We start from the raw sequence: 20,909 nt of genomic DNA, 5'->3' as shown, positions 1-20,909 counted from the left end.
TTTAAATTAAAAAACTTAGAGCTGCCTCCACCACAGGGGGGCTCGCTCGACCCACCAGCGGACAGGCACCAGTATTGGGAGAGGGGGGCTGGCCGTCAGGGTTCACCGCGGCTCTGGCACAAACCCGGCGACACGGAGGTGGCACGGGCAGGAGCGGACTGAACGTGTCGGCTTCTCACTTTTTGGATTTTAGAAGGGCATGACATGCCTATATCTGTGTCTCCCCCTCCTTTTACTCCTCCACCTCTTTTCTTTTCTCATGACTATATGTACTTGTCACTTTTCCATGTGTTAGTTGTGTCTTCTGAGCAGTTTGTCAGCTTTTGGACACCTTTGAAGGTGTTTTCTATGTGTTTCTATGTGTTTTTGTTTGCCTGCCATTGGTTTTAGCGGTGTTCGAAGGTGTTCGACGAACAGTTCGACGAACAGTTCGGCGAACACACGGGTGTTCGACGAACCGAACCGAACTCGAACACTACGGGGGTGGCTCAACACTACTGACGGAGCAGCAGCTCTCCCTACACTGTCTGATTCGGAGTGACTGTGACGAGCATGGCAGCGCCAGGTTTGATATAGACCTCATGACGCTGTACGGAGAGCCAATCACTGTAATGCCCACAACCAACATGGCTATGGCATTACAGTGCATGGCAGGCAATCCCTGCATGTTCATTGGCTCTCTAAAGAGCGCCAAACATGCAGGGAGGGGACCCAAGTTCCCGCCCGAGCAACCCGGAAATACTCGGCGAGCGACAAGCATCTCGAGCAGTGAGATGCTCGGGCGAGCACCGAGCAGTAGCGAGCATGCTCACTCATCACTAATGGACTCCCAACCTGTCATAAAAAGCACGCCAAAAGCGAGCCACAAACTGAGGTCCCCTATCAGAAACAATTTCCGCGGGAACGCCATGAAGCTTGACAATCTCCTTAACAAATGCCTTAGCAAGTGTCTTGGCGCAGGGCAACTTAATGAATGGAACCAAATGACACATCTTACTAAAACGGTCCACGACCACCCAGATGACAGTAAAACCCTCGTACACGGGCAGATCAGTAATTAAATCCATTGTGAGATGCGTCCAAGGTGCACTATGAACCTCCAGAGGGTAAAGCAACCCCGCAGCAGGAGTATGTAAAGCCTTTGACCTAGCACACACAGTACATTGACGCAAATTCTCCAAATTTGAGTTATGCTCTTTACAAAATCTCACAACTTTGGGTGCAGAATCTATAACTCAAGATGGAGATCTTAACAAATCATTTTGTGTGAAAAAGCCTTTTTATTTACCAATAAAATCAAGACCTCAGATCTTAGACACATTCCAGGAAATTGTTGAATGGGATTTGATCAGTTTGAAGGAAAACACCAACCATGAAAAGACAAGAGATAATCTCAGCAGAGGCGAAAAACAGGCCCTGAAAGAGCTGAAATTAAACACCAATTTAACAATTAGAAGGGCGGACAAAGGGGGCGCTGTTGTCCTCTTGGACTCTGGTCTTTATGAGAAGTTAAACCAGTATATGCTTCAGAATGAGGACATTTATAGACCTCTGAATAATAATCCTACGGAGGTGTTTCAGAATAAATTTAAAATTCTTCTGTCGGAAGGTGTAGCATTGGGGGCAATTACCCCAAAATGATCAGAAGATTTATATGTAGAGTGCCCTATTATTCCAATCCTGCAGTCCCTTCCAAAAATTCATAAGGAAATTTTTCCTCCACCTTTGAGGCCAATTGTGGCCAGAATAGGGAGTGTGGGAGAAAAGCTGAGTGCCTGGCTGGACATGTCTCTACAGCCTTTAGTACAACAAATTCCAGGATACATTAGAGACTCTAAACATCTTATCTCATCACTTGTTGGTTTTAGGCTGTCTGAGAATTGTATTTTTACTGCCTGCAACGTTGAGTCCTTGCACCCGTCGCTGCTCCACGACCGGTCTTTGAAGATTCTATCCAGTCACTTGGATAAATACAATAATTATAAAAAAACAATCCAAGAGTTTATAGTGATGGGGGTAGAGTTTTTACTTAAACATAATTATTTTTCATTCAATAAAGACTTTTATTTACAGGTTCGTGGAGCACCGATGGGTGCGGGGTTCTCGCCGTCGCTTGGAAATCTATATTTGGCAGCCTGGGAACAGGATTTTGTTTTTTCTGGCTTGGATCCCCTTTCCGCCCACATCAGGTGGATGGGTCGTTATATAGATGACATCCTCCTGGTGTGGGACGGGACGGTGGAATCCGTGTCAGAATTTATCCAGCATTGTAATGACAATGGAATGAATCTGAGATTTACTCATTCAATTGGAATCAGCTCTATTAATTTTATTGATGTGACGCTTAGTTTGGATTCTGTGAATCAAGTTGTAGTGTCCCCCTATCGCAAAAGTACAGCCACAAATTCCACCTTACTGGCACAGTCACGTCATCAGAAAAATGTAATTAAGAACGTTCCTCTTGGAGAGTTGTATAGGTTCAAAAGGAATTCATCTCTGCAGGAAACGTTTGAGAAAGCTAAAGCTGAGGTCCGAGTCAGATTGACAGAAAGGGGTTACTCCAAGTGGATGTTAGACAGGGCTGAAAACATAATCAGCCACAAAGACAGAGCAGAGATGCTAAAAGAAACAGGGGAAAGGAAAAAGTGTCATAAATATAGGTCCAATCATATAGATAAAAACGAACGAGTAGTTTTTTCTACCATATATAGTCCACACTTCTCAAATATTACTAACATTATTAAAAAAGATTAACTATATTATATCAAGATAAAAAAATAGAGAAAATCCTGACAAATCCTGTGAAATTTATTGCAAAAAAAAACCTCTACTTTAGGAGATATTCTGTCTCCGAGCCTCTATCTCAATGATAACAATAATAAAAAGGAGAATTGGCTCAGTACTAGAGGGTCATACAAGTGCAGGCACAATATATGTACCTGTTGCAAGTATATGAAGAATACTAAAACATTTGTCTCTTGTGCAAATAAAAAAGAATATATGATCAATTCATACATAAACTGCAACACCAGTAACGTGGTGTATACTGTGCGATGCGGTTTGTGTGACCTCCAATATGTCGGCTGTACAGGGGGGCCGCTGAAAATCAGGATAAGACGTCACCTCTCAGACGCCATCAGCAAAATCATTAATAAAAGTTCAGCAATTTCCAAACATTTTATTAATAGCCATGGAGGTGATGTGTCTTCTTTTGAAGTGTCAGGCATAGAAAGGGTTAAAATCCCATCCAGGGGTGGTGATATCAAAAGAACACTAATAAGCCGGGAAACCTGGTGGATCTACCAGCTAAACACTAGGGTACCACATGGTATCAATATCAGGCAGGATCTGAATTACCACTATGAATAGAGATATGCATATTTGATGTAATGTGTGTTTTCAGTCTGTAAGGGGTTAATCCCCTGCCAGGTTTCTCTGCAAAGGTGTTCCCATCTAGTGGCCGGATCTGGTGAGTGGGGACTGAATGGTGAACTAGTTTAAAATGTTCAGTCTGCCATCAGATCCATGTCAATGATTTAGACGCACTGCTTTGCGTCGAAATGCCTATGTTTTTAATGTCTGGACTGTGACTTAATGGATTCTGTACCATATGAACTTAAGAAATAAATGAAGAATGGATTTTTAATGGACTTATAGCGCTGGACTTATTCCTTTCTAAGTTCTGAAAACTTGCCGCACAGCAGGATCCGTGCGCTCCAGGAGGTGGTGAGCAGACATTAACATTTTGGTATGTTTGATAAGTCTCTTAGTCTCAGAAATTCCTGGATGACCGGCCAACCGAGACTCATGACACTCCACAAACAAGTCTCTCCTAAAGGTTCTAGGCACGAACAACATCCCATGGGGAGTGTTAGATGGAGCATCATCTTGAGCTTTTAGAATCCCATTCTCCAAAACGGAGTCCAATGCCGCCACCACCACTCCTTTCTGTAAAATGCTCTCCTCCTCCTCAGCACCGGCCACAGGAGAGAAGCTGTGAGATAAAGCATCGGCTTTAACATTCTTAGTACCAGGGATATAGGTAACAGAAAAATGAAACCGAGAAAAAAAAGTGCCCACCTAGCTTAACGGGCATTCAAGCGCTTGGCAGCATCCAGATAGAACAAATTCTTAAGATCTGTGAAAACCTGAATAGGAAATCTAGCACCTTTCAAAAAATTACGCCTCGGTTAGAGGCTTAACCATCACAGAAAAATTCTTAATGAATTTCCTTTAATAACTGGCAAAACCCAAAAATCTCTGTATAGATTTCAAACCAATAGGCCTAGGCCATTCCTGCACAGCCTGAACCTTCACCGGGTCCATCTCAAAGCCCTCGCTGGAGACAATGTAGCCCAAAAAACTAATTTTCTGCACAGCGAACTCGCATTTCTCCAGCTTAGCAAAGAGTGAATTATCACTCAATAACTGCAATACCTCACGTACGCTCTGCCAATGTGACTCCAGATCTGGCGAATAAATCAAAATGTCATCCAAATACACAACCACATTCTTACCAATCAAAGGTCTCAGGATGTCATTAATAAGGTTCTGAAAAAAATGCAGGTGCATTGGTAAGACCAAAAGCCATCACCAGATTCTCAAAATGACCTACCGGAGTGTTAAAAGCAGTTTTCTATTCATCACCCTCCTTCACTCGTAATAAATTGTATGCCCCCTGGAGATCAATCTTAGAGAACCACTTGGCCCCCACTAACTGGTTAAACAAGTCAGGAATTAACGGCAATGGGTAGGAATTGCGTACGGTAATCTTATTAATTTCACGAAAATCCAGACATGGACGCAAACCCCCGTCCTTTTTTTTAACAAAGAAAAATCCAACTGCCACAGGCGACTTAGAAGGTCTAATGTGACCAGCAGCCAGGCTAGTCTGTATGTACTCCTCCAAGGCCTTTCTTTCAGGGATAGTTAGATTAAACAAGCGACTCTTGGGAAGAGTAGCTCCTGGAATAAACTCAATGGCGCAATCATAATCCCTATGAGGAGGTTAAACTTGCGACTCCTCCTCCGAAAAACCCTCCAAAAATCTTGAATAGGTACAGGTAATTCCCCTTTTCCCACAACCGCAATGGACCATTACAACATTTATCATAGCGTTTAGGACTCCATAACTTTATCATATTAGTAGACCAGTCCAGCAAACGATTGTGCGTTTTAACCAAGGCAATTCTAGAGCGACCGGAGAGGGTAAATTATCTAATACAACCAAGTCCAAAATTTCTTGGTGAAGTCCATTGATAGTGAGGGGAAATGCAGCAACCTTGTGAGTAATACATTTCAAGGGAGTGTTATCAATTGCAATCACAGAAATAGGTGATGACAAAGGTTTGGATTTCAATTTAAGTTTTTCCAAAAACCCTTTATCAATCACATTAAGTGTTGAACCACAATCCACAAATACCTGAAATTCAATCAAATTTTCCTGAAAAGTAGTACTCCCTGAAAGAAATACTCCTGCAGAGCGTAAACAAGCTACACGGGAGTACCTGACCTTTTTTTTTCTTTACTTAAACGAAGTTCACAATACTTAATCAAATGGTCAGCTTTACCACAATAAAGACACAACTCCTTGGCGAACCTCCGGTCTCTTTCCTGAGAGCGGAGCGACATCACCCCAACCTCCATCGGTTCTCCGCCGTCTGAGCAGAATTTATGGGGACTGGGACCTGGCATTACAGGAGTCTTTACCTCATTCAGCCTAGATCTCAGCCTCCTATCCACACGAACAGCTAATTGCATGGCTTCCTGCAGAGTCTCAGGTGCGGGAAATGCAATTAGCAAATCCTTAACCCTTTCACTCAGACCAGCAAGAAATAGACATTTCAGAGCAGGATCATTGCATCTGACTTCAGAAGCCCACCTTCTAAAGTGTGTGCAATAAATCTCAACATCATCTGACCCCTGATTCAAACGCCTGAGTTCTGACTCAGCAGATGAGATTCGATCAGGATCATCATATAATAGACCTATAGCAGAAAAAAACTCTTCTACCGGCCTCAAGCTTGGATCATTAGGTTGAAGAGAATAGGCCCACTCTTGTGGTTCATTGTGCAAAAGTGACATAATAAAACCAATGCGCTGTGATTCATTCCCAGAGGACCTTGGTCTCAAACGAAAATATAACAAACAAGCAGTTTTAAAGGAAAAAAAATCTTGCTGTTTACCATTAAAAACATCCGTCAGTCCTACCTTGGGTTCCACAAAATGCGCTCCGGAAAAGCTACTCACGTGTTGCTGGAGCTTGGCCACCTCCAGAGTCAACCCCTGCAAGCGTCGAGCCAAATACTGGACAGAAGCCATACTGATCCCCGTAAAAATATTTTATGGCTGGACTTACTGTTATGATCTGCAACAAGTACTAAGGAAAGAAGGGGAAAGATTTCCCTACAGTAAGACTAAGCTGAATCCCTGCAATATAGCCGGCTGCATGTTCCTAGTGAATGGACTCGCCTTAGTCCTAGGCTAGTCTGAACGAAGACCTATAGAATAAAGGGAAGGGTTCCCTAAAAGAACTAAGGACTGGAACAAAAATGGGACACCTCCTGAACAGAGAAAGTTGTTGCAGAACACAAAATGATAAACTGACAAAAAGGTACTAGAGGTCCCAGAAGGACCAAGCGAACTGACAGAGATACGCACAGAAGCACCTGGCTAGCAACTCAGTCAAAAAACACTGAAGTCCAGCACAACCAAAAAGGCGGAGCTGGAATATAAAGGCAGATGGTCACATGTCTGCAAAACACAAGATGGAAAAAACAAACAGGAGGGTTCTAACACATATGGCAGGAAGAACTCTTGAGGCACAAAAATTGGTAAGAAAGGAAATGCAAGGGCCCCTGAGGGCACCGTTTGGGTTGAAGAGGCAGAGTACTGTATTGTCTTTACAAGGTACTGAAACCTGATGTAACGGGGACTGAAATTATTGTGTCGTGTGAGGATATGCGAGGTATAGAGCCCTGACCAAGGAGATTGTATAAATTGTTGTGATCATTCGGTTTGGTTTATTCTGCAATATTCAATAACTATCCCTATTAGAATTTTAAAACAATTAGGCGACGTTCACATGTTCGGTATTCAGTCAATATTTTACATCAGTATTTTTCAGCCAAAACTAGGAGTGAGTGAACAAACAGAAGAGGTGACGTGTTTCTATTATACTTTTCCACTGACTGTTTCACTCCTGATTTTGGCTTACATATACTGATGTAAAATACTGACCAAAAAATGAACTCGTGGACATGGCCTTAAAGTGCAACTATCATTTCAGTAGAACTTGCTGCATTATGTCTGTGTCTGCCTTTGACTCTCTCCTCGTTGCCCTCTCCATAGTCTTTTATGAGTAGAGATGAGCGTAGTTCTACTCGAACTGTTCGCCAATCTCAAATTCGAGCTGTTTTGGGCGGTGTTCGAGCCGTTCGGCGAGCACGAACAATTTGAGAAAAATTCGGCTGTTCGAGGTTATGTTCGATAACTGTTCGTGCACCAAAATCATAACTGGATTTTTTCTCAGTAATGATGAAAATTAATGTTAATACGCAGTTTGAGTGTACAGCGGGGTGGGGGGAGGGGCAGGGGATGGATCTCTGCAGGAACAATGAAGATCTCCATTTTTTTTTTCTCTTTCCCACATTTACAGTGGGGAGGTGCAGTCTGTCAGCCTATCAGCAGCGCACACACGGAGCGAAGTGCTTTTTTTCACACAAGCAAGGGCATGTGTCATTGGCAGTGTATGTCACATGTCCTTGCCCTATAAGACCAAGCCATTTTCCCCGTCGCCACCATTTTCTCACTGCTGCAGCTGCGTGTTAGACGGCACCGCTGTTGCTGTGTGCGCTATACCTTGTTAATTTCAAGCCAATTTTCGCACAAATCTACAGATAGCTTGGGAGTAGGGAATAGTTGTGATTGCAGTCCTTTTAAGGACTAGGTTACAGCATTTCCTACGACTTTTATCAGGCAGGTCTGTGCTCTTAAATAGATAGATTGTGGGAGTAAAGTCTAATTGTAATTGGAGTCCTTTTCAGGACTAGGTTACATCAGTTCCTATCAGTTTTTGCCAGGGAGGTCTGTGCCAGTGCTGTGCAAGTTTTTTTCACAGCATTTGGCTGAATATAGCAAAGCTAATCCTTTTTGGCCTATTGCAGAGTGTGTTAGTCAGTGGAGTAGCCTATCTGTGTTGCAAGATATACCACCTGTGTATAGAATACCAATTTTTTTACTGCACCTAGTGAAGTAAAATCTTTTGGGCATAGCATCATTCTATTAGTCCATCTATACTGACCTCTATCAGGTTGCAAATTGAATATAATTTTTTTCTGCATCTAGCTCTGAAAAAATATTGGGCTTCTAGCTGTGTGTGGGACTTGTATTAGTCCATCTATACAGACCGCCATCAGGTTGCAAACTGAATATATTTTTTTCTGCATCTACCTCTGAAAAAATATTGGGCTTCTAGCTGTGTGTGGAACTTGTTCTATTAATCCATCTATACAGACCTCCATCAGGTTGCAAACTGAATATATTTTTTTCTGCATCTACCTCTGAAAAAATATTGGGCTTCTAGCTGTGTGTGGGACTTGTTGTATTAGTCCATCTATACTGACCTCCATCAGGTTGCAAACTGAATATATTTTTTTCTGCATCTACCTCTGAAAAAATATTGGGCTTCTAGCTGTGTGTGGGACTTGTTCTATTAATCCATCTATACAGACCTCCATCAGGTTGCAAACTGAATATATTTTTTTCTTCATCTACCTCTGAAAAAATATGTGGCCTTCTAGCAGTGTGTGGGAATTTCTCTATTAGTCCATCTATACTGACCTCCATCAGGTTGCAAACTGAATATAATTTTTTTCTGCATCTAGCTCTGAAAAAATATTTGGCCTTCTAGCAGTGTGTGGGACTTTCTCTATTAGTCCATCTATACTGACCTCCATCAGGTTGCAAATTAAAAATAATTTTTATCTGCATCTACAGTACCTCTGAAAAAATATTTGGGCTTCTAGCTGTGTGTGGGACTTGTTCTATTAGTCCATCTATACTGACCTCCATCAGGTTGCAAATTGAATATAATTTTTATCTGCATCTAGCTCTGAAAAAATATTTGGCCTTCTAGCAGTGTGTGGGACTTTCTCTATTAGTCCATCTATACTGACCTCCATCAGGCTGCAAATTGAATATAATTTTTATCTGCATCTAGCTCTGAAAAAATATTTGGCCTTCTAGCAGTGTGTGGGACTTTCTCTATTAGTCCATCTATACTGACCTCCATCAGGTTGCAAATTAAAAATAATTTTTATCTGCATCTAGCTCTGAAAAAATATTTGGCCTTCTAGCAGTGTGTGGGACTTTCTCTATTAGTCCATCTATACTGACCTCCATCAGGTTGCAAATTAAAAATAATTTTTATCTGCATCTACCTCTGAAAAAATATTTGGGCTTCTAGCTGTGTGTGGGACTTGTTCTATTAATCCATCTATACAGACCTCCATAAGGTTGCAAACTGAATATAATTTTTTTCTGCAACTAGCTCTGAAAAAATATTTGGCCTTCTAGCAGTGTGTGGGACTTGTTCTATTAGTCCACCTATACTGACCTCCATCAGGTTGCAAATTAAAAATAATTTTTTGTCTGCATCTAGCTCTGAAAAAATATTTGGCCTTCTAGCAGTGTGTGGGACTTTCTCTATTAGTCCATCTATACTGACCTCCATCAGGTAGCAAACTGAATATATTTTTTTTCTGCATCTACCTCTGAAAAAATATTGGGCTTGTAGCTGTGTGTGGGACTTGTTCTATTAATCCATCTATACAGACCTCCATCAGGTTGCAAACTGAATAAAAAAAATTTCTGCATCTACCTCTGAAAAAATATTGGGCTTCTAGCTGTGTGTGGGACTTGTTCTATTAGTCCATCTATACTGACCTCCATCAGGTTGCAAATTGAATATAATCTTTTTCTGCATCTAACCCAGCCAATAGTTTTGGCCTAATACCGCAGTTTGGCCACTCAGCTCTGCTCGGTTCCCATCCATTGTTTTTTTGTGCAAACAACTCCAGAGTTGTGAATTAGTTAACCACCAAAATGAGTGGAAAAAGGCCTGCTGCTGGTGGAAAGGGGAATAGGCGTGTTGGGAAGGGGAAAAAAGTTTGTGTCCGTGGGGTAGGTGTTAACGCAACAGTAACATCTGCAGAAGAAAGACCATCTTCCAGCCAAACTAAAATGTCTACTTCTTTTAGCGGACAATGTGATAAGATCCCTTTCTTACGGCCATGCCAATCGCTACAAATTCCAGATGAGGCACAAAAACAGCAGGTGCTTCAACGGATATCAAGTGCTCCTTTAAGTGGGCTCTCCTCCACATCAACTTCAACATCACAAATACTCCAGTCCTCAAAGGTGTCACCCCAATCGCACTTGCTTCCTCACAGCTCCCAAATCTCCAGCTGCCCATCTGAGTATGAGGTAGAACAGATGGTTGAGTCTGCAGAGCTGTTTACTCATACTATAGCCTGGGAATCAGAGGTCGACTCCAGCGCTTCTGTGAATCCAGACGAGGAAATGATCTGCACTGATGCCCAGAATCTTTATGAGTCGGATCCAGGACCAGACGCAGAAGGTTCTGACCATAATGTAGACCCTCATTCCCAAACTGTAACTCCTGTTGGTGGAGACAATGAGGAAGACGATGATAAGACTCAAATACCTGATTGGAGAGACAACTTTAGTTTTTTGTCAGGGCAGGAACAGGTTGGCTCTGAGGACGACGGGTGTGATAACGCACAGGGTGATGATGATGAGGTTGGAGATCCCACTTACTGTCAACCCACAGTCAGCCAAGAGATGAGGTCAGCAGAGGAGGTGGAGGAAGATGCTAGTGACGATGAGGTCAGGTTGCGCCTTCCTGGACAGAGATGTAGTACTGGAAGCACGTCAACAACTGCATCCTCAAACACAACTCTGCCTCTCACCACAAGTCGTGGTGGCTCTTCAGGTCGCATGGGTGCTAAGCCTTGCATAGCCTGGGCATTTTTTCAGATCGATAAAGATGACCCAACTCGTGTTATCTGTAACATTTGTCAGCAAAAGCTAAGTAGAGGCCAAAAAATACATAGTTTGAGTACTTCATGCATGAACCGGCACATGGACATGAAGCATAAGTTGCAGTGGGAAGCTCAGTGTACTACAATGCGGCCTAGCCGGCCGGGCCAACCACCGTCTGCCATATCTTGTGCATCCGCGGCCTCTTCATCCTCTGTGACTGGGGGGACAGCAGTCACACCTGTTTTGGGGCGCAGACCTGCCACCTCTTTACCCGCAACAGCCAGCGTGATTGGCAGGTCATCATTTTCTTTGGAGGTGGTAACACCAGCTGGTGTTGAGCGCTGTCCGACATCGATAGCACCACCTTTGGATCAAGGCAACCTAACATGTCCGCCTGCATCTTCCTCACAGATCGGCAGTTTGCCGGGGACACCCTTATCAACCCCGTCTAAGCACAATAGCCAGCCCTCGGTTCCTCAGAAGTGGACAAGTAAAAGACCATTTCCTCCTAGCCATGAGAAAGCTAAGAGGTTGAATTTCACCATCTGCAAGCTCTTGGCTACAGAAATGCTGCCTTTCCGCCTGGTGGACACAGAGGATTTTCGAGACCTTATGTCCGTCGCAGTGCCCCAGTACCAGATGCCCAGTCGGCACTACTTCTCAAAGAAAGGTGTGCCTGCGCTCCACCAGCATGTCGCACACAACATCACCGCTTCTTTGAGAAACTCTGTGTGTGACAGGGTGCATTTCACCACAGACACTTGGACGAGTAGGCATGGACAGGGGCGTTACATGTCGCTGACTGGGCACTGGGTAACTATGGTGACAGCAGGACAAGGGGCTGCTGTCCAAGTCTTGCCGTCCCCACGAGTTGTGCGTCAATCTTCTTTATGTCAAAGTTCCTCCACTGCTTCTGCCTCCTCAACCTCCTCTCGGTCTTCCACCTGCACCCAAAGCCTGTCTGGTCATGCCACAAGCTTTCTAACTGCGCAGAAGGGATCCTGCACACCTCCTTACTATGCTGGCAGTAGGGCTCAACGTCATCAGGCGGTTTTTACATTGAAATGTCTGGGAAATGTGAGTCACACAGCTGAGGAGTTGTGGTCAGCTCTGGAGAACCAATTTCATGAATGGTTGTCTCCACTGGACCTGAAACCAGGGAAGGCCGTGTGCGACAATGCTGCAAACCTGGGTGCGGCCCTTCGCCGGGGCAATGTCACACACGTGCCTTGTATGGCTCACGTATTGAACCTGGTTGTCCAGCAATTTTTAGCCCACTATCCCAGACTAGATGTCCTTCTGCAGAGGGCACGGTCACTGTGTGCTCACTTCCGCCGTTCGCATCCCGCAGCTCAGCGACTTACATCTCTACAGAAGTCGTTGGGCCTGCCACTTCACCGGCTATAATGCGATGTGCCTACCCGGTGGAATTCAACTCTACACATGTTGCAGCGACTGTGGCAGCACCGACAAGCCCTGGTGCAATACGTTCTGACGTATAGCCTGGGCCAACGAGTTCCAGAGGTGGGGCAAATCACGCTGGAGGAGTGGTCTCAGATCAGGGACCTATGAACCCTTCTGCACAGTTTTGAAATGGCGACGAAGATGTTTAGTGCTGACCATGTCATTATCAGCATGACTATTCCGGTGATTTACATGCTGGAGCACATGTTAAACAGAATTCGGAGTCAGGTGGTGGCACAAGAGGAGGTGGAGGAAGTAGAGGAGGAGGAGTTGTATGCGGAAGGGCTAACATCTGCAAGGTCCAGATGGTCGGCAGCACCAAGGTGGCAGGCATGTGAGGGTGGGGGAGATGGTTTTACCAGGGCGCATGGTAGCAGCCAAACTAGTGAGGAAGGTGCAGGAGCCCAGGAAGAAGTGGAGGACGAACTGATGGAAGACTCATCAGATGAGGGAGACCTTGATCACATTTCTGTTGTGCGAGGTTGGGGGGAGAGGACAGAGGAAGGAAGCATGATTGTTACCTCACCACCAACACAACAGGGACTTGGTGCTCCTGGATGCGCAACACACATGAGTGCCTTCTTGCTGCACTACCTGCAACATGACCCTCGAATTGTGAGAATTAGAAATAATCCTGACTACTGGGTTGCCACACTGTTAGATCCCCGGTACAAAAGTAAATTTGCAGAAATTATTCCTGCCATAGAAAGGGATGCACGCATGCAGGAGTATCAGCAGAGACTGTTGTAGAATCTTACATGTGCTTTTCCACAAAATACCAGTGGTGCACGTAGTGAATCTCACAGTTCCAACTTGCCAACCGTGGGACCGTCAAGTGTTCAGCACTCAAACCGTAACAGAACCACAGTATCTGCTGGTAACATCAATTTTGCGGAATCATTTCACCACTTTTTTAGCCCATCCTTTGCAAGGCCACAGGAGACAAGAAGTCTGACACATAGTCAACGCCTAGAGACGATGGTACAGGAGTATCTCCAAGTAAACATTGAAGCCATGACTGTGTCACTGGAACCTTGCTCTTTTTGGGCTTCCAATCTGGATAAATGGCCGGAGCTAGCCACTTACGCCTTGGAGATCTTGTCATGCCCCGCAGCCAGCGTTCTGTCTGAACGTGTGTTCAGCGCTGCTGGTGGTGTGCTGATAGATAAGCGCACCGGCTCTCCACTGATAATGTAGACAGACTCACGTTCATAAAGATGAACAAATCATGGATCCGAAACGACTTTTCTACCCCTGTGTCATCCTGGGGAGAGTAAAAGCTTGATGATTGGTTAAAATCACCCTACCAACCGTTTTAAGCTTTCAAATTACTAATCATGTTTATCTGTATCTTGGCTGGAAAATAATTTGGGCTTTGTAGCAGTGTGCAGCACTGATTCTATTAGGTCATCTATAATAAGCTCCACCAGATTTAAAATTACTAATCATGTTTATCTGTATCTTGACTGGAAAATAATTTGGGCTTTGTAGCAGTGTGCAGCACTGATCCTATTAGGCCATCTATACTAAAGCTTCACCAGATTTAAAATTAATAATAATTTTTAGCTGCATCTAGCCCGGAAAATAATTTTGGGGCTCCGAGATGCGCAAGACACATAAGTGCCTTCTTGCTGCACTACCTGCAGCATGACCCTCATATTGTCAGAATTCGAAGTAATCATGACTACTGGGTTGCCACACTCTTAGATCCCCCAAACTTTTCGATCAACCTTTTCATTTTAATAAAGACCAAAAAAATGGTCATTTTTGAAATTATAAGCATTAGCAGGTTGTTAGAAACTGAAATCAAACAGTTTTCAACTCAAAACTTTATTCTAGGTGATGTTACATTTTCACATAGGACCCCTTGTTCGAAAGGAGCTTCTGAACTCTCTCGTCCATTGAATTTGTCAGGTTTTGGATGGTTTCTGCTTCAATTGTTTTGCATGAGGACAGAATACCCTCCCAGAGCTGTTGCTTAGATGTGAACTGCCTCCCGCCATCATAGACACTCCTTTTAATGATGCTCCAAAGGTTCTGAATGGGGTAGAGGTCAGGGGAGCATGGGGGTCACACCATAAGTTTGTCCCCTTTTATGCTCATATCAGCCAGAGATGCAGATGTTTTATGTGCAGCATGAGATGGTGCATTATCATGCAGAAAAATGATCTTGCTGTGAAATACACGGTTCTTCTTCTTGAACCATGGCAGGAAGTGCTGTTTGAGAAAATCCACATACATTATGGAGTTCATCTTTAGCACCTTCAGGGATCCTAAAGGGGCCAACAATCTCTCTCCCCATGATTCCAGCCCAAAACATTACTCCACCTCCTCCTTGTTGGCGCTGTAGCCGTGTTTGCGTGGGGTGTCCATCAACCAGCCATCCTCCACTCCATCCATCTGGACCATCGAGCGCTGCACGGCACTCATCCGTGAACAAAACAGTTTTGAAATCAGTCTTCATGTAATGTTTGGCCCACTGGAGCCGTTTCTGCTTGTGTGAAGTGGATAGAGGAGGTCGACAGGATGGCATATGCACAGCTGCAAACCTCTGAAGGACCCTGCATCTTGTTGTTTGGGGGACGTTAGAGGCACCAGCAGCTTCAAAAACTTGTCTGCTGCTATGACAAGGCTTTTTTGCCGCTGCTCTTTCAACCTGACGTAATTGCCTGTAGGAAAGAGTCCTCAATTTGCCCTTATCAGCACGCACACGTGTGTACTGTGAATCAGCTACATACTTCTTGATTGCCAAGACACTTCATCCTGATCATCGCACAATGTTGATTGTAGTCATGCCTTGACCTAAACACTCCACAATTTGTTGCTTCTCAGCAGCCGACACATCCTTTTTCTTTCCCATTTTGGCAGAAAATGTAGGCTGCTTAATAATGTGAGACAGCCTTCTTAAGTAGTCTTGCCGTTCATTGGACACACCTGCCAAACTAATTAGCACAGGTGTCTGCAATTGCTTACAGTGATATAAAGAGCCCTGACACACATCACCATCAATGAGTTTAACTGACAAACAAATTCTTCCCTTATCACTCCTAAACACTTTTTGCATAATAATTTGGAACACAGTGTACATGTGCTTTTCCACAAAACACCAGTGGTTCACGTAGTGAATCTTACAGTTCTAACTTGCCAACCGTGGTCTGTATGGAGTTGTTCAATAAAGGGCCCAAAATTAAGATAACATAGATGGGAGAGGTCTCTATGAATAGGAATTCCTAAGTATTTGATACCCTGTGAGGGCCAGGCAAAGGGAAAGTTGGACTGGATGGAATCCTATATGGATTTGGGGAGGGAGACATCGAGGGCCTCAGACTTCGCTGCATTGATTTTAAAATTTGACCATGTAACAAAGTGATCTATTTCAGCCATAACAGCATGGATGGATATATGTGATTGAGTGATATATACTAGGACATCATCAGCAAATAGAGAGCACTTGTACTCGGTGCCTCCCACCTCAATCCACCTAATATTGGGGTTATGGCGAATTGATGAGAGCAGGTGCTCCGTCACTAGGATGTATAAGAGAGGGGACAGAGAACATCCCTGCCTTGTCCCATTGGTGATTGTGAAAGGTGATGAAAATATTCTGACGCGCCCCCTGGGCTTTGGGACACCCGGAGCTGGACCCTTTTTGGTGGATGCTGGTGGCTGTAGTCTCCGTGGCGGCGACCCGGTTCCGTGGCTTAGGGCGGTCAAACCAGTGGCGGAACTATTTATGTGGTTTTGATGTTTAAATGTCCGACTACGCCACCCGTGGATTGCGGTCAGAGTGAACCACCGCTCCAGGGCAGACCGCTGAGGCTGGTGTTGTGGGTGCAGCAGAGCGTAGCATAACTCCCCACGGGAGGAGTATAGCCTCAGGGCAGTGTATGCGGAGGATGGGGGTGATGGTGCAGGGCAGCAGCAGTAACGACACGGAGCCAGTGATGCAGTCCAGGGCCTTTACTCACAGTTCTTATTATCCAGACCACGTCTGCAGGTAACGGCTGCCCACGTCGTACTGTGCTCACCAGGTGAGGGGCTCAGACAACTCCCAGATAACTTTGGAGCGCTTCACAGGACCCCCTTTGTGTGTCCTTTGTCTGGCCTTTCTTACCAACCCTTCTGTCCGGCTGCCTCGGGCCTCCTCTTGGTAAACTTGGCGCCAGTTTCCCTGACCCTATGTGGTGCCTTCCTAGCGGGTGTAGCGAGGGGCTGCGCCACATAAAATGTCACAGCCTCCTGTTTCTAGCTGAGGGTCGTTTCCTGCCTCCACTAGTTTCGGGGACCGGTCTCCCCCTTTGGCCTGACCCCTCCACGCAGGTGGATTCGGGCGTGCGGTGGCGACTCGCCCGTCCGCACCCCTGGGATCCCTTCGTTCCTCGTTCCTGGAGCCTTCTCCGCTCCTCTTCCTTCCTTCTCCCTCTTCCAGGCCTGGGCCTCTGTTACTAGGCCCGCCTCCGGAGCAGAGCTCATGCAGAGCCCCTGCTCCCTGCCACTTCTGCTCAGACTTCTCTGCACTGAACTAAGATGGTGCCCACCTTTTATACTCCCTTCTCAATGCACCCAGGAACTGCTTCCTCCCTGCTCCTGCACTACAGGGTTCCCCTTCCTCAGTGTTCCCTCCCCCCACTCCAGCCAGGGACAGGGACTGTCGTGCCCATCTCAGGGGCATATTGGTCGCCCTGCCCCACGGCAATGTGGTGTAATGCATGCAGGTGTTGGGTCCTGATCCACACTACATCCTTACCTGAGAGTGAGATATCACACCTCTGGGTGAGGTGCAATACCTCTGTAGCAACCGAGCCCTCAGGGTGCTACAGTTCCATTTATCTTCAGCCTAGGTGACGTATTGCGATACAGGGCCTTGATTTTGGCTATAAAAGGGTCCCCTAGACCCCTACCCCAAGCTTTTTAAGAGAATCATATATGGCGTGCCAGGAGACTCTATGGAATGCTTTCTCAGCATCCAACGAGAGTATCTAATTACAAATTTTTAACTGCATCTAGCCCAGGAAATACTTTGTGCCTAGTAGCAGTGTCTGCTAGTCAGCGGATTATCCCGGCTGTTAAGCAAGCTACACCACCTGTAGTTTGGACACTTAATTTTTTCAAAGGAAATGCTTCGGGACCACGGGATACTCAGTGAAGAGCATCAGGAGGCACCCCAAGGCATAGGGGCTGGGACTGGCAGTAGGATGCCTTGCGGTGGACAGCCGAGCTCGATCCTTATAAAAGCTTTTCAACTGCAGCAGCTTTAGTGGACGCTACTGGAGCTGGAATTACGCGGCTGCTGGCATGAGACTTGCCCTCCAATAGATCCTTGTAAATGGATTTAAAGTGTATTCATTCAAATTAGAGAGACAATTTAAATTAAAAAGCTTAGAGCTGCCTCCACCACAGGGGGGCTCGCTCGACCCACCAGCGGACAGGCACCAGTATTGGGAGAGGGGGGCTGGCCGTCAGGGTTCACCGCGGCTCTGGCACAAACCCGGCGACGCGGAGGTGGCACGGGCAGGAGCGGACTGAACGTGTCGGCTTCTCACTTTTTGGATTTTAGAAGGGCATGACATGCCTATATCTGTGTCTCCCCCTCCTTTTACTCCTCCACCTCTTTTCTTTTCGCATGACTATATGTACTTGTCACTTTTCCATGTGTTAGTTGTGTCTTCTGAGCAGTTTGTCAGCTTTTGGACACCTTTGAAGGTGTTTTCTATGTGTTTCTATGTGTTTTTGTTTGCCTGCCATTGGTTTTAACGGTGTTCGAAGGTGTTCGACGAACAGTTCGACGAACAGTTCGGCGAACACACGGGTGTTCGACGAACCGAACCGAACTCGAACACTACGGGGGTGGCTCAACACTATTTATGAGTAGAAATTAATGTTATCCCTCAGTGAGCTGAAAAGACATATTCACTTAAGACAGATTTTATCAGTGTATTGAGAGTTAATCATCAGTTCAGGAATAGAAATAGTCATTTTTAGGCTATGTGCATACAAAGCGATTTTAATGCGTTTTTGCGGCGTATTTTCGCAGCGAAAACGTATTAAAATCGCTTGTAATAGGTCTGCCATTTACTGCAATGCAAATCCGCATGTGCTATGCGCATCATGCGGAAATTTCCGCTGCAAATTCGCATTGCGGTAAAACCCGCTGCAAGACCAATTCTAGTGTAATTTCTAGTGCGATTTCGTTGCGAAATAGCCGCCATTGACTTGCATTGGATCGCATAAGATGTAGTTATGCGGATCTTATGCGATTAATGCGCGGATGGTACCCGGGTCTGGAGAAGAGGAGACTCTCGTCTAGACCTGGGGACAATAGTACCTGTAAGTAAAAAAAGAATTAAAATTAAAAATAACGTTGGCGGTCACGTGACCTGTCACATGACCACTGACGTCATGGAGGGTCCTTTTACATTACCAGTACCCAACACGGAGCCGGCAGCGACGCCGGGAGCAGAGCGGGGCCATCAAAAGGTGAGTATAAGGTTATTTTTTATTTTTTACGTTCTAATTCTTTTTTTTTTAACATTATGTTCATCACACAATATAAATCCATGTCAGTTGCATGGATTTATATAGTGTGACCAACTTTCAAGCACTTTTCCAAGTGATGCTAAAATCGCTTGGAAAAGCACTTGACAAAAGCATGCAAAATCGCATGCTTAAAACGCTTGACAAATGCTTGTCCCTGGCAGAGAAAATGCATGTACAATCCGCATGTACAATCCGCATGTACAATCCGCATGCATTTTTTCTGCCAGGGAGATGCAGAAACGCTCAGGAAAAATCCGAGGCATTTCTGCATCGTGAGCACATAGCCTTACGTAATAAGATTTATTACAAAAGTTCTTATCTCCACTATCAATATATGTAAAAAAGATTTAAATGATGGTTACTCTTTAAACATATTGCACCTTTTAAAGAGGATCTGTCACCAGGTCAAAGATGGCAGTTTTTGCTCTTATTTTGTTTCTGCTGCTTCCCTGAGTATTCTGTTTTGTTTGTTTTGTTTTTTCTTTTTTAAAATTCGTCATACGGTTCCAGAGATATGAGCCTTTTCATTCTGTGAACATTTTATGGTGTTTACCAAGAGGATGTTGTTCACAGGGTAATAATGTAGAGCAGCCTAAATACACACCCCAGAGAATCTTATGAGTTACGCCCCCCTGTAAAGACCATAAAAACTCTTTGGAAGCCTATGGTGGAATTGAAGCAAAAGAAAATAATAATATAATAAAATAAGAATAAAAACTGGCCACTTTGGACCTTACGACAGGTTCTTTTTAAAGTAACAATAATCAAGACACTTTGAGCTTGATTCGTGCAATTTTTTTGCGCAATAACTTTGCAACTCCTGACATTTTTACCCCAATTAACCAAATTTTACGCTATGTTAGTGACATAAGTTATGCAAGATGTGTAGTCTAGTCCATGACTGAAGTAATATTTCTGATTGATTGAGCAGCAGAACAGCAGTTGGAAGATACGCCAAATTAATTTGAAGGTGACTCTTACACCAATGGTGCCTTCATTAAGACTGGCATACAAAACGCCAGTGTAAATTAATCGGGCCCTTTGTGTGCTACTGTAGCAACAGTTGGAATTTATTTAGTATGGAAGCAGGGGAACTGCTGGAGAACACCTCATCCTACATATGCAAACTCTACAACATCAAAATGGTAATAAAAAGAAATTGTTAAAGACAGTTTTGTAGTGATGCTAAAAAAATTGTGCAAAGTTGTCCAAGACATAACTGTGGATAGAGAAAAGTATTTTATTATTTTACCTTTCGATGCTCAAACAGTGATAATGCTATGTTAAAGATACACAGCACAAGAATGGCAAAGCCGTAACCCAGATATCCTTCTACCAGCATCAGGATAATAGCAGCAAACTGGTACATATATAATAAATCTACCACCTGTGTAAAAAAACAATATGTTAAATTACTGCTGATGAAGAATAAACTTATTGACTACTGGGTTCCTTAGTACCTAAAGGGTTGACTTTTGAAAATAACTCCCTTTCAAATGGAAGTCACCGAAGAAATCAACCTATTGTTTTATATTTAGCTTCTTATACCTCTGGCAAACTGCTGGTTTTGACGAGAGGGTTCAGGACCTATATTAATGCCGTGCAGCTTCTACTGCATAAAAAAACTATCATTTCATGTCAGCTATACAAATAATGAATATCTATGGAGAGGGAGAGCTGCTGTTTGTTAGCAGATCTCTGCATTGGCTGATACAGGGTTGTCTTCAGCTGAGAACATACATATGCCCTAATAATGCATATTGAAGGAGATATTTTTTTTAAATCACCTTAAGACCGTGTACACACGTCCAGAATTTGGTCAGTATTTTACATAACTTATTTGT

General features: G+C 44.3%; 1 protein-coding gene across 1 annotated transcript in view; it reads right to left on the bottom strand.

Moving 5' to 3' along the window:
• LOC141259319 (probable cation-transporting ATPase 13A4) overlaps positions 1-20,909 on the bottom strand; it is a 279,585-nt gene that overhangs the window by 169,489 nt on the left and 89,187 nt on the right. Inside the window, exon 7 of the mRNA XM_073675074.1 lies at positions 20,318-20,452. Within this exon, the coding sequence (XP_073531175.1) occupies positions 20,318-20,452 (135 nt within the window). The remainder of the gene's footprint in view (positions 1-20,317; positions 20,453-20,909) is intronic.

The sequence above is a fragment of the Phyllobates terribilis genome, unplaced genomic scaffold (genome assembly GCF_046119375.1).
Source record: "Phyllobates terribilis strain yellow unplaced genomic scaffold, ASM4611937v1 Scaffold_3__8_contigs__length_932513732, whole genome shotgun sequence".
In the NCBI taxonomy this organism is placed as follows: Eukaryota; Metazoa; Chordata; class Amphibia; order Anura; family Dendrobatidae; genus Phyllobates; species Phyllobates terribilis.
Note: the sequence above shows the minus strand (reverse complement) of the source record. Positions and strands in the feature narration are given on the sequence as shown.